This window comes from Scleropages formosus, chromosome 7 (assembly GCF_900964775.1).
Source record: "Scleropages formosus chromosome 7, fSclFor1.1, whole genome shotgun sequence".
Classification (NCBI taxonomy): Eukaryota; Metazoa; Chordata; class Actinopteri; order Osteoglossiformes; family Osteoglossidae; genus Scleropages; species Scleropages formosus.
The window spans coordinates 1,696,861-1,710,777 of NC_041812.1; the positions used below are offsets into that span (position 1 = coordinate 1,696,861).

At 50.6% G+C, this 13,917-nt stretch overlaps 1 protein-coding gene across 2 annotated transcripts; it reads right to left on the minus strand.

The window, feature by feature from the left end:
* acss2l (acyl-CoA synthetase short chain family member 2 like) lies at positions 1-13,419 on the minus strand. 2 transcript variants are annotated; one of them, XM_018745115.2, is made up of 18 exons: positions 13,148-13,419; positions 12,416-12,611; positions 10,682-10,773; positions 10,242-10,345; positions 8,343-8,415; positions 7,829-7,904; positions 7,092-7,176; positions 5,475-5,612; positions 5,204-5,374; positions 4,794-4,927; positions 3,880-4,012; positions 3,404-3,460; positions 2,556-2,636; positions 2,178-2,286; positions 2,032-2,100; positions 1,063-1,239; positions 888-962; positions 1-599 (listed from the first exon to the last, which is right to left on the minus strand). In XM_018745115.2, exons 1-18 carry the CDS (start codon positions 13,278-13,280, stop codon positions 472-474), a joined length of 2,031 nt encoding a protein of 676 aa, XP_018600631.1. In that variant the 5' UTR covers positions 13,281-13,419; the 3' UTR covers positions 1-471. The 2 variants fall into 2 exon arrangements, with proteins under 2 accessions (XP_018600631.1, XP_018600632.1); XM_018745116.2 differs by lacking the exons at positions 12,416-12,611; positions 13,148-13,419 and having other exon boundaries at positions 10,716-10,745.
* Positions 13,420-13,917: the final 498 nt, after the last annotated feature.

Sequence of the window (13,917 nt, forward strand, 5' to 3'; positions counted from 1 at the left end):
TCACGCTTCCATTGGACCTGCGGTTCTGCTCTCCACCGCTAGATGGCGCCGGAAACACAGATATAATGTAACTCAAAGAAGGAGCTGTAACCCCTTCTGTTTATTCTTGCTGTATCTGAGACTTTAACAGAAATTGCACAGCAGATGAAAAGAGGTACATGTGCACTATTGTGCTATTTGAGTGCGAACAATTTGATTTACAAACAGATTCCGGTCCAAACTGTGGTTTTAAGTTGAGGTACAGGTGCACAAAATTAAAAAAAAAAAAAGTCAAAGAACGTGCGTGCCCTTATTCCAAATTAAAAATGAGAAAAATTCTCCAAATAAGCAAAGGCAGTGTTTGAAGCAACATTTAATTTATATGAGCGAGAACCAAAGTGAGAGATCTGGGTGCAGCACAGCGCTGTTTCCGTCCGTTCGTATCGGTGGCGCGACCCGCTGGGTTGCAGCTGGACCCGCTGGCACCGTGTCCTAGGCGGCCGCCTCGCACCGCTGGCTGAGCAGGGCCTCGACCACTTTGGGGTCAGCGAGCGTGGACAGGTCACCGAGCTCCTTGTCGTTGCGAGCGATGTGCCGGAGGATGCGCCGCATGATCTTCCCTGTAGGGGAACGGGCAACAGGAGCAGGTGGCGCAGCGGTTAAGGATGCTGCCTGGCAATGGAAAAGACTTCGAATACGGTACCTGCTGCAGTACTGCAGAATACCCTGCCGCATAAACGGGTAAATCGTGGTAAATAGCTGTGTTTAATCCCAAGTGTAAATTGGAAAGCATGACTTAAACTGAAGATTAAATGTGTGTTGTGTGTGTGAGACATTAATGACAGCTAGTCTACTGTTACAGTAAGGTAAAGGAATAAAGCACTTTGATGTGTAACATGCTACTTTACCTGAGCGAGTTTTGGGCAGCCCTGGGGCGTTCTGAATGAAGTCCGGCGTCGCTATGGGCCCAATCTTTTCTCGAACTTATGAAAAGAAGGAGAAAAATCCGATTCTGTTGCTCGATGACGGACGATCAGAGCTGCGGTGGCGAGCAGAACGAAACGAGACGTGTGTATTTCTCACCTTGTCTCCGGAGCTCCTCGGTCAGGGTGCGACTGAACTCGCCGCCCTCCTTCAGCGTGACGAAGCAATACAGACACTCCCCTTTCACGGCATGAGGGCGACTGACCACAGCGGCCTCGGCCACCGCAGGGTGGTCACTCAGCGCCGACTCCACCTCGGCCGTGCTCAGCAGGTGCCCTGCAGGAAGCACCGGTCAATTACTGGTTCTCACTCCTGCTCTTGGGCGGCGGCTGCTGCTGCTGCTGCTCTTAAGGTCAGAGCTAAGAAATCCAACACTTCAGGGCGACCGAACCCCTGAGCACCACCTGTAGCTGCTCCCCGACCTACAACCCTAATTGGTTCGTTCCTCAAATGTTTTAAGCCCCACGTGACCCGGAGCGGACGAGGGAATTGTCATCGGCTCTAAACGCAGCTCATTCGTGCACCGTGCGCTTGCTTGCCCAGCGATGTCACGAAACACGGTTGTACCGCAGTAAGCGACCGCACCTCGAGAGCCGCATGTCCACATCTGTTTTTGAGATGCACTCCCGTTTGCTCCGAGTTGTGCGTCACCTCGGAGAGAAGCGTCCGCTAGACGAATAGCTGTGCAGTTTATGAACCCCCCGGTGAGCCGGGATGACTCTTGCCCATTCGTGAGTTGACCGAGAACAGGAACGGGCATCGACTCAGGACCACGGGCGAAGAGGCGACACGTCACCGATGGGCTCGACCCGCCTTCCGCTCGTCCACCGTCTCCACTCTTCCGAAGAAGTCAGGTCGGCACTTTGTGTTCGCGGTCACCATCTGTCGGTGCGTCAGGCGACTTGTCGGGATGCGATCTGAATTGGTTCGTTAGCCCTCTTTCCATGGAAAAATTAAACCCCGTTTACTGCTGAAAGCGACGTTCGTGTGAGTGGAGTGTTTAAGTGCAGGAGCGAGTGTGGCCTGCTGGGCCTGCGCTGCGTTGACTGACTGAGCAGCGGTCCGTACCGGACACGTTGAGCATGTCGTCGATTCTGCCTGTGATCCAGTAGTACCCGTCCTGGTCTCGCCGGCAGCCTGTGGGGAAAAGGCAAGATGAGAAAAGTGCCCTTGTGCCGCCGTGTGATGTTCGGCCCGACGCCAGTGGAACTTACCGTCTCCGGTGACGTAGAAACCCGGAAACTTCTTGAAGTAGGTGTTCTCGAAGCGCTCCTGGTTCCCGTATACCGTGCGCATGATGCCGGGCCAAGGCTGCCGGAACACCTGGGAAGGCAGCAGTCGAACCCTCGGACCTCCGGCGTGGTTTACATCCCCGTTTGCTCCACACCAATTACAGCGATTTACCCATTTGTGCAGTGAGGTAAATCTTACTGCAGCACTTCAGGCTAGGTACCTTGTTCAGGGTGACTGCAGCAGGACGTGGGATTCAAACCCGTCTCCTTTCAATAGAAGGCGACAGCGCTACCTGCTATGCCACGTGCTGACCCTTCGCATGGCCGCTTGCAGCGAATGTTGAGCGGTGCAACCCTTACCAGGTAGCCTTCCGCCTCACCCTCCAGCTCCTCTCCGTCCTCGTTCAGGATGGCAGGCTGCACTCCGAAGAAGGGCAGCGTCTGCAAGTAATGGCGGAACATTCTGGAAAACCCATATGCAGCAATGCCCGGCAGCCCAGTCCGCCCATGCCAGCGCTCAGACCCGTAGGGACGTGAAACTGTTCAATGTGAGCTTTTAATTCTCCAAAGAGCCACTTTACATTCATTAAATATAGTTTATTTCATCCTCGTTTAGCTGTTGCTTTTCTCCAAAGCAACTTATAATGTTGTGCTACTCACAATTATTTATCCATTTATACAGCTGGGTAATTTTCCTGGAGCAATTTAGGGTAAATACCTTGTTCAAGGGTACTGCAGCTGGAGGTGGGATTTGAACCTGCAACCTGTGGCTCCACAGGCAGTAGCTCCAAACGCTACACTCCCAGCTTTTATACAAGCAACTTACAGTGATTTACCCGTTCATACAGGTGAGTTTTCCAATTGCATCAATTTGGGGTAAGGACCTCGATCAAGTGCACAGCAGGCGCAGGATTTGAACCCAATCTCTAAAGACTGCGCCACCTGCCGTTTATGCTGTCTATCCTGTAACTTGTTTCTATGCTCTGTCCTCCAGGAAACTCTTTCCACTTGATGATTCCTCTTGAACTCGGTTTAAATCTTTATTCGCACACGTTTCGTATTTGCAGTATTATAAATACTAAATAAAAGATATATAAAAAATAAGTACAAATCAGAGGGAATGAAAGGGGCTTTAATAATACTCAGAATATCCTAAATGAATCCTGCGTCCGGCCCCCCAGGGCTGAGCCCACACTCCAGTCGCTTACCGCAGAGCCGGGTTTCAGCGGGGTGGCGGCCGGCAGGGGTGTGAGCACATGGCCTCCCTGCAGGAAGACAGCGGGCAGGTGTCACAGCGAGGGACTGGAGCGCAATGTCGCGTGACGGGGGTCTCGCCCGTTGGCCATCACTAGCCCTCTGAATGATCCGAATACTTCATACACCATCGGTGTAACGAGTACAACGACGTGACTCGTGAAACGCCAAAGGAGTCCGAAGGTCGAAGAGGCCGGAATCACGAGGCGGAACCAGGCGTAACGTACGGTGCGACGCGACCGCTTGGGGACGAGAGGGGGCGGAACGAACGGGGTGGGAAGAGTGTGCGGAAGGGCTGGAGATGAGGTGCGAACGGTGTGGACCGTGTGGGGTCTAGGTGGGGTGGAGCTGCTGTGGGCCTGACGTGGCCGTGCCGTGTGGACGGGACGGGTCGGGACGGACACGGGGATGAATTGCGGAGGAGACGAACCGTCTCTGTCTGCCAGAAGGTGTCCACCACCGGGCACCTCGTCTGTCCCACCACATCGCGGTACCAGTGCCACGCCTCCGGGTTGATGGGCTCCCCCACGGTGCCCAGGATCCGCAGGCTGCCCAGGTCGTACCTGCGGCAACAAGCGCAACTTTTTTGTGCTCATCTCTTCACGGCGGGTGAACAGCAAAGCCACGAGCACATTTCCTACTGGAGAGGCACCCTGCATTAATTCTTGTTTCAATGTTTACCAAAATACATCTATTCCAAGGAAAAGGAACTTCATTTATGGAGCTCAGTAGTTTTACTGGAGTAATGTAGGATAAGTACATTGGTTAAGGATACTACAACTTGAGGTGGGATTCAAACCTGTGACCCTCGCAGCAGCACTAACCACACACACACACACACACACACGGGGTCGCGGCGACACAAGGCTGGAGGGGGAGGGGACACACCCAGGACGGGACGCCAGTCCATCGCAAGGTATCCGAAGCGGGACTCAAACCCCAGACCCGCCGCAACCCCTCTCGGAAGAACGGTTGTTGATGATGGATGGTTACTAAGCTTCATGGAATAATAGTCAGAATAATTTCTATTTCTCTACTATTACACATCACAGAAAAAAAACAGGTCTAAACTAAGCAGGCCAATGTGATTTGTGGAAAATACTCATGTTTTGCATCCATTTACTTGCCAAACTCTTTAATTTGTATGTGATGACTGCAGGTTTATGGTTTTCTCCCATTTTCCACGTTATCAGTCACCATGCAAGGGCTTCTCCTGTTGTCCTATGTAATTCATATGAGATGTAGGCAACAGCAATTCAGTTTTATCATTATGGCCCATAGCGGTACCTGGTGGATGGGGCTCTGATCGATGAGCGATCAATGCGTGTGATTGGAAGCGCTCACCGCAGCACTGGCTCTTTTCCGTACTTCATCAGCAGGCGGATGGCGGTTGGCGCCGTGTAGAACTTGGTCACCCTGTACTTCTCAATGATCTCCCAGTACCGGCCCACGTGAGGATACACCGGTACGCCCTCAAACTGTGACAGTGAACAGGGTGGAAAGACAGGCAGAGGGTTCGTTTAGGGGGAGAAGCAGTTTCACGTGTGTGTCTGCAGGGAACAAACGTGTCTATAAAGGGGATAAGGGGGCATGTCAAGCCGTGACCTTCCTGAATGTGATTTCCACACGCACCGCTTGTGTGCGTTTTGGCCGCAGACCAGCACTGATGCGATCTCCATAAGGCAGTCCGAGCTCTGCTGACTCGCACGCACGCATGCGCAAGAGAGCATGTAAAGCGACAGGTGCCGACTTACAAACACACCGGTGGCCCCGTTGGCCAAAGGCCCGTAGGTGATGTAGGAGTGTCCGGTGATCCAGCCGACGTCGGCCGTGCACCAGTACACGTCGTCATGGCGATGGTCAAAGACGTACTTAAACGTGAGCGCTGCGTAAAGTAAATATCCAGCTGTTGTATGAAGGACTCCCTGCACAACAGGAGATGGGAAGATGGAAACAAGTATACGTGAAACCGAAGGAGGTTTCTGCAGGTGGGATTCATTCCGTCCGGGTGTTGGGGGGCCTTGCCTTGGGCTTCCCTGTGGAGCCGCTCGTGTAGAGGATGAACAGGGGGTCCTCGGCGTCGACCCATTCCGGCTCGCACAGCTCAGAGGCGGATTCCATGAGGTCGTCCCACCACACGTCCAACTGGTCGTCCCACGGCGTCTGAAAAGGGTCATTTATACAGCAGCAGTGAAAGCGCTGATCCAGAATTCGGTACTAAATAATGCAGTAATGTGTACGTGTACGTGTGTGTGTTAAAAAGGACAAATTAATTATTCACGAAAGGCACCATGCGGTTGTCACGCGAAACATTGGGAGCCGGGACGGCTGGACCCAAGTGCAGCGTCGTTCGTCCCGAGTCGAGGGATGAGGCAAGTTCTCGGTGTCGGGGGACAGGGTCAGAGCGAAGATCCACGAGCAAGGTCGGGGGGCTTAGCGAAGGGTCGGTCGAGCGGCGAACAGGACAGGAACGAGGATCCGTGGACGGGGTCGGGAAACGAAGCGAGGAGTCGAAAACCGGAGAACGTGAACCGAGAGCTAACGAAGCGTGTGAGCGAAGCGTCGCGAAGAAGGGCGGTTGTCCCTGACGAGATTCCGCAAAGGTATGGGAACTGAGGAGGGTCTTTTTCAAGGGCGAGTGATCAATCAGGTGCATGAGCATCATCGGGTGCCGTCGGTTGCCTCGTGGGCGTGGACGTGACAGCGGCTCAAGTGCACAAACGTGCGACTACATGCAGTGCGAAGACGTGCCGCTCAGCTCGGCGTCCCTTCGACGGACTCCTTGAGTCAGAACGCGAGGCCATCGGCAGTAAATCATTAACCTCTTTACCACGATGCACCATCGCCCGGCGCTTATTGGATAACAGGAGGCACGGCGGTGCAGCAGGTAGCGCCGCTCTCTCAGTGCCCGGGCTGCGGGGTCAGACGTGGGTAAGAATGCGTCTCACTGTGTGGAGTCGACACGTTCTGTGGTCGTGTTCGCTTCCTCCCACGGACAAAAGAGATGTTTCAGGTGCGTTTGTGACTCGAAACTGACCGCGAACGCGACCGCTCTGTGATGGACTGGCGTCCTGTCCGGGGCCACCCTGCACCGCCGCCCATGGTTCTGGGATAGGCTCGGCACCCTGGCGATGTCGCGTTAGAAACGGACATGGATGGATGGTACGGTGCGGTAAGGGATAGACGGTGTTTCACAGCTGACTCGGGTCTACATACAGGCGGGGTCCGAGGCGCCAAAACGGAATCATCCGGAAATCCTTCAACCTGCCTCTGTACCCCGGTGCTCAGTTCACCCAAAGCCAGTGATTGCGGGGGCAATCCTCTTATTTACACCCTTGCAGAACGGCGATGCACCGAGGAGGCTGTGACCGCGCTGGGGGATGGGGGGGGGCACCAGACTGGTCACCGGAGAGGCCGAGAGTTCAGGCGCTGGTGCTGGCGCCACAGTCGACTTGTCAAAACACAGAGCCAAGAGGTTGAAGAGGTGAGGGCCTGACGTTCCGTACACCCCGGGGGGCCCAGTAAACATACACACTCGTGTACACACGCGTACACACACCGCAGTGCAGCCCCTTTTCTTGCAACAAGGCGAGAATCTTATCAAAGGACACCCTGCCGTCGCCGCCCATCCACCCTCCCTACCTGTAAAGTGCCGGCGGCACTGCTGTTTGCGGAGCGAAGAGCGTGGTGTTTCACTACGACGCATTTCTTCACTCGCAGTGTGTCTCTGAGGAGGGAGAGCGCAGTGTGAGTTTCCACAACAAAGCGTCATCCAGTAAAACCATTAATAAAATCCCAGAGAAACTACGGAATGTTCCGGAAACTTTGTTTCAGCAGCAGTTTGCAGTCGTTACTCGTAGTCCAGCGATGGCTGAAAAATTTCAAAGGCTTTACGTGCTTTTTCAACAGACTGCGCGCGCGCGCACACACACACACACACACACACACACACACACACACACACACAACCCCCCTCTCTGCAGGAATATGGTATATGAAACATTCCGGTGTGTCTGGGTGAAGGAGGAAACGGGCAGCCAACAAAGCGTACGCTGAAGGGCATGAGCCTTGTTGCTTCTTTTATGATGTGATGAATGTGTGTTATTCGGCGCGAGTGCAGTAATTAGCACACACTCCTCATGCTTCCCAGGTGAACTGCTGCAGCGCCCAGTGCAAGTGAACCAGATGGACTTTGGCGTTTCCGCCACTGCTCCGCACGCACAATCGGCGCTCGCGAGGGAAGAGGACGAGGGCCGATAAGAGCCGCCGGCGCATTTGGGCACCGTTGCTTAATCGGCGGGGGCCGTCTAGCGAAACAGGTGGCTGGAGCACAAAGCGGTGTGTGTGATAGCGGTGCTGGGAGATCAGCCAAAGACTACCTGTCCCTACAGCGGTCCAGCGCCTCGTCGGCGATCCGCTTCAGGTTGATCAGCTTCTCACCGCGGTAAACGCCATCTGCGCAGCAAGAAGGAGGCAAACAGTGAGGCGAGGCGACGTGCGTCCACTACGCTCCCAAGGCCGTCGCCAGGCGCGGGCTCCATCGAGCCACAGTGTGGGTGGGGTCCGGTGCAAATGTGCCGTATGTTCGCTGCACGCGCCTGGCTTTCGCAACAACGGGCACCTGCACTGTTTACACACACACACACGGGCAACGGAGCGGTCGAGAAACTGCACCGTGCACGAAGGGTTAGGGGTTCCAGTGCTGGGGACCGAGGAGGGCTGTGCCCTTTAACTGCTCGAGTGAGACGCCAGTGACTGTATCTAATGCGGACAAGTGTGGATGTTTTCAGTCTGATTCCTCCAGCGCTCCAAGTGTTCGCAGAGCAACGACATCATGTAACGATGGACACGTGAAACGAGTGCGTCGCCGAGGGGCACGGCCGCCAGGATTACCTGCCGTCACCAGCAAGGAGCACTGAGCGTCCAGGACGCGTTCGCACAGCGACTCGGAGGAGAAGCCTGCAAACTGAGCAGAGGGAGACACTCATGGGGGCGGAAGGAGGCCGGAGGGCAGCCGGGCTGCAGATGAGCGAGAGAAACTGGACTGTCCTGCTCCTTGACGTAGCGCCTCATCACCCTGAGCAGAGAGTTTTGGGCTCCACTCACACACACACACACACACACACACACACATATCATGATACGAAAGCTGGAGAGTCACTCGGCTGCTAAAACACGAGTGACACAGTTTGTCACATCCCACCATGGAGCTCGAGTCTACCGCAGTACAGTGGAGGGTGTACCGCAATACAGTGCTGGGTGTACCGCAGTACAGTGCCAAGTGTATCCCCCACCAGCTCTAAAAAACATTTTTATTTGCCATATTTTGGAATTAACCCCCCTGTCCTGGGTGTGTCCCCTCCCCCTCCAGCCTTACGCCCTGTGTTGCCAGGTTAGGCTCTGGCTCCCCGCGCCCCCGAATGGGACAAGCGGTTCAGAAAATGTGCGTGTGTGTGTGGAATTAACCCCTGTCATTTCAGCGGGCATTAAAATGGGAGGGATGTGTCGTTCTTGAACGCGTCAGCTGTGAATTTCCGGTTACGTGGCGCCCAAGCAGCTGTACCGAATATGCAAAATGACGACTAAAAATACGGGCTCTGCGGTAAAAACACCGTACACACGATGCGGGCAGTATTGACAAGGTTTATGTTTGCATCTACAGGCAACAGTTCAGGCTTTCTAATGATATATATTAAATGACTGTTCATTCTGTACTCGCCCTCCCATTATTCCCAGCGACTCGGTTCTACTGAAATGCGTCTGAGCAAAAATACATTTTTTTAGTGGAGGTGAGAATTCCCAAAAAACCAACCTGTCAGACAATGAGCCATGAGAACAGGGGCCACTTATGTATCAGTGCTACAAAAATAGATCTGTGTTTTTCACAGCAGTCGACCTTGAAACCACCCCAGACAGTATTTATAAGTGTAACTCTACCCACTTTCTGGGTGGAAAGGGCACATGGCAACGAACAGCTCTGTGCTCCAAATTAAAAACTGTGGATCCTGTCTGATTATGAGTTCAAAGCCATACTTTGTTAAGATTTCGTTCAGTTCAGTTCAGTAGTTTCACTTTGGAGATGATAAATATACATCTCCATTAGGAAGAGCATACCAAAGAAGGAAGTATGAAAACTACCTCAAGGACAGTTAATGATTTACATTTATTTATCTAGCAGACGCTTTCTCCAAAGCAACTTCCAATGAACTCTCTATAGTGTCATCAGCCCACACACATTATTCACCGCGGTGACTTACACTGCTAGATACACTACTTATAGTGGGTCACTCATCCATATATCAGTGGAACACACACTCTCTCTCTGGGTGAATCTGAACAGCATGTCTTTGGAGTGTGGGAGGAAACCAGAGCACTTGGAGAAAAGCCACACAGTTACAGGAAGAACATGGAGAATGCACACCGACTGAAGGGGGAACTAGTGCTCGCTGTGCCACCATGCCACCCACAGTGGGATAGTAATTTTGATAACAATGGCTGTAGATGGTGGCAGATGACCAGGTAGTGTGGTGAGCGAGGACGTGGACATTAACGGAGCGTTCCGCTCCCAGTTCCCACTATTGCTGTTACACGCTTGGGGTTCTTGCCCTCAACTGGTAAGAACTATAAGTTGCTTTTAACAAAAGCAGCAACAAAGGAAGAAAATAACACATAATAATGGCGCTGATAATGCCAACTGAACATTTCAAAGGCAACATTTCTCACAGAGTCATGAGAGGCACTGCAGCTCAAGGGAAGCGAGTACTTCGGAGACAGGAACAGGACAGCTCTTACCACGACCGAGTGCACGGCCCCGATGCGAGCACAGGCCAGCATTGTGTAGACCAGCTCGGGAATCATGGGTAAGTAGATCGCAACTGTGTCTCCTTTCTTAACACCTAGGACATGATGGAAGGGAAAGAGAAAAGTTTGTCTAGTAATGTGACAATCGTAATGAATTACAAGGAGAGAATTTTTCACTGTGATTTATTTCAGATCCAGAGCTTCTGGGATAGGCTTCAGACCACAGCGACCCTGAGTCGGACCCGCAGTTAAGGAAAGTGAGTGAGTGACTCAGTGATTATTATTATTATGATGATGATGATTATGATGACTGAGCAGTATGGAAATATTTCTTGCAACGCTGTAGAGAAGCACTGATTTAGAACTGAAGAAAGGGGACGCCGCACTGCGCAGGCTGATAAACTCATAGGAAGAATGAGATCTTACTGTACCCATCTCCCTTAGGACGTTGGCACACTTGCACACCTGAACCAGGAGTGTGTTGTAAGTGATGGTGAGCTGGTGATCAGGTGAGTTTCCCTCCCTGTGCACAGACAAAGACAGGATAATGAACACAATGCACTGAGCCTCATAGATTCAGCCAAAGCTGCTTGAGTCCAGGCGCTGCTCTAGGCCATGATGAAACAGCTCCTATTGATGCTCACTTCAGGTTGTGCTTCATGGCTGGAGGTGGCTTGACAGAGACGTCACAACACAATTTGTAAACCACCAGAACAGACCTTTTGTTTCCAAACAAATGGAAGATGAAGACCGTGTTCTCCTACCCATTGGTATTAAAGTGAGCTTACTGGTACTTAAAGCAGGTAGATGATGTGCTACTCTTATCCTGTGTCCATACTGAGATCACACTGCAGTGAGTATTTAACTTGGCTGGATAGCCTGTGGTGTTGCTCAAGCTGAGGATTCGGAACATCTGCCACGAGGCAAATGGCACAGTGCTTGTGTAAACCTCAGGCCTGACGTACATCTTTGCAGCTCGCGAGGATGTTGGCTCTAGGCTGCATGAGCAGGAATTCACTGCATTGGCTCTCAGTTTTTAAATAATTTACAAAATTCTGCAGGGTGGACTGCGCAGACTCTGAGTGACACGGTACACGGTCGGCCACACATTTTTCACATTATTTTTCAGTATGGGCCTTAATCGCAATGACTCATGTAAAAGTTTGGACTGGACAAATATCCTTTCAAGACATGTTATTTAAACATGCGTTTATATTTTTAGTCGTGAAAGATCTGGTCCAGACTGTATGTTCAGACTAAGAATTGCTCTTCATACGACTGGACCTGCCTGACATTTGACACCTGTCAGCTGTCTCCATATGGAGGAAAAATTTGGAGGGAAAGTCCAGTTCATACAAAACTGCCTCAAGCCTGAACAAACATGTTGCTACTGGCACCCATCCTGGAAGACAGAAGGCTGAAAAGTCAGGACAATAACTTGCACTTTGAACAGCTTTCCTATTACCAAAGTGACTCTTAACTGACTCTTAACTGTCCAACCGTCATGCGGTCGACTAAGGACATGGAAACCAGCACAGGAAGAGCGTGAACTCCACTTAACCAAAGAGCTACTGCACAGAGAGGGCTGTTTCTGGGAATAAAAATCATTCCCATCATACACCAGAGCACAGGCTGAATTTCTTTTTTTTAAAAAAGGTAAAAAACCATGTCTAGATAAGGGACTCGTATTACAGTCAACAGTTTAAATAGCGCTGGATACGTCACAATGATGAAATTATGTGTGCTTTTACAATCTGTTCAAAGTCTCTTTTGATCTGCAGAATGAAAATTCAGAGATTGGAGAAGACTGCATCTTGTAATAAAATTATTTCAATAAAAGCAGTGCTAAAACATGGTAAAGGCTAACGAGGTTCAGCATGTAGCAAATCAAGCTACACTTTTTGGTCTGCTATGCATTGCTTTAGCAGATTTCAGGATGCAGCATGAGATGTACATGTTAACAGCATGATTAATTAATAGCTATCGACCAGAATCTGTACGGAAATAATTACAAATACAGTAAATAACCTGCAATTACATAGGTGAGTCAAAAAGTACCAGCAACAATTTGTATTTGACCGCAGTTTTTAATGCCGCGGATACTTTTTGACACACCCTTGTACAACTGACTGGCACATTCAGCCATTTCCAACAGTGATTATTACCAGTAAAAAGCCACTTTTTCACCAAGATTCTTGTCCAGTATATTTCGGTCAAGGACATTATAGCACACGTTGGTTTTGGCACCTTCCATGAAACTGACATAAATGCTTCCTTTTGTTATGTCAAAATTATACTGCAGAATCTGTCCTTTTGGGGGGTTCTTCCAAAAGAAATCCTCCGCAACTTCTGTCCAGAACACTGTAAGAGGAAAAAACACAACGTGTCCTTCATTTAAAAAAATCACAAGAACGAGGGTAATGAGAGTTACTTGTGCTCAACGCACATTGTGTTTCGTAGTCAGTGCTTTACGGGTGGGTGTTTTATAATTGTGTTCCTGTTCGGCTAAAAACATGACATTACTGCATTTTGCTCTCCACTAAATAATCTATGTCCAAAATACATTGCACAGGAACATTATTATCTTACTGCAGATGTATCTTCCAAAATAAGGCTGGTTCTTCTTTAAAAAAGTTTCAGAAATGCTCCATAGACTAATAATTTTCAAACCCTTAGTGACAGCAATTACATCCAATGCCATGATCACAAGGTTGCCGGTAAGTTCTCGCAGCTTGCTAATTACTTTTTACATTTTTAAAATGTAAATATTGCACATCCTTTTAAGTATTTAACTATTTAATTTCCATTTAAGTATCCATTTGCTCCATTATCCATGCATTTGACTCTCCTCACAAGTAACAGCACAAATGAAAACAGTCTTTGCTTTGGCAATTTACCCTCTGGCTCCTCAGTGGACTTTTTGTAAAGCCTCAGATATGTATTAAAGTCAGGAACATGTGCATCCTTCAGCAAGTCTTCGGGAGGCTGGAAGACCTCCTCCGCTCTCTCTCGAGATCCTGGGACCACCATTGCAGCCAGATGTAGAAGCAAGAGACAGGCTAGGCAGGCTAATCCAGAGTGAGGACGCTGCTGTCTCAGCTACACTTCTACTTTATAGAAGTCAAGTGGAGGTGGGACACTGAAGGGCCTCAAACCTCAGTGCTGTTTGTTGTCTCTCTGCTGTTGTGTCAGTACCTGCCCCTTCAACCTCATTGTGCGTTAAGGTGACAGTCTGTTTAGTGCCGTCCAATCAGATCAGTCCTCCCACCACGCCCACTTTCCCATTGGCCAGGCTCCCTCTCGGCTGCTCGTCACATTATGTGCTGAGCCTGGCTGTTGGGGGCGTGGCGCCGGGGCTCCTGGGGGCTCCTGGGGGCTCCTGGGGGCAGCGGCCGGACCGCTGTGCGTCCCACACACATTTCCAGCAATTTCTCTTTTCCTAACAGTTCTCCTCAATCACCTTTTACTTTATGGTGATTATGTTAACGCATCGAATCGGAAGAAAAGGTCTCAAGAGCTGTTCTTCGGTGCAACACACAGCTATGAAAGAGATAATATTTCACAAATATATTGTTGTATCAAATGTGTTAGTAATTCAGGAATATCTTGCGGTAAACAGAAAAGTGCTAAATGAGTTGTTTTGGAAATCAGAGATTTCGTCTCTGGT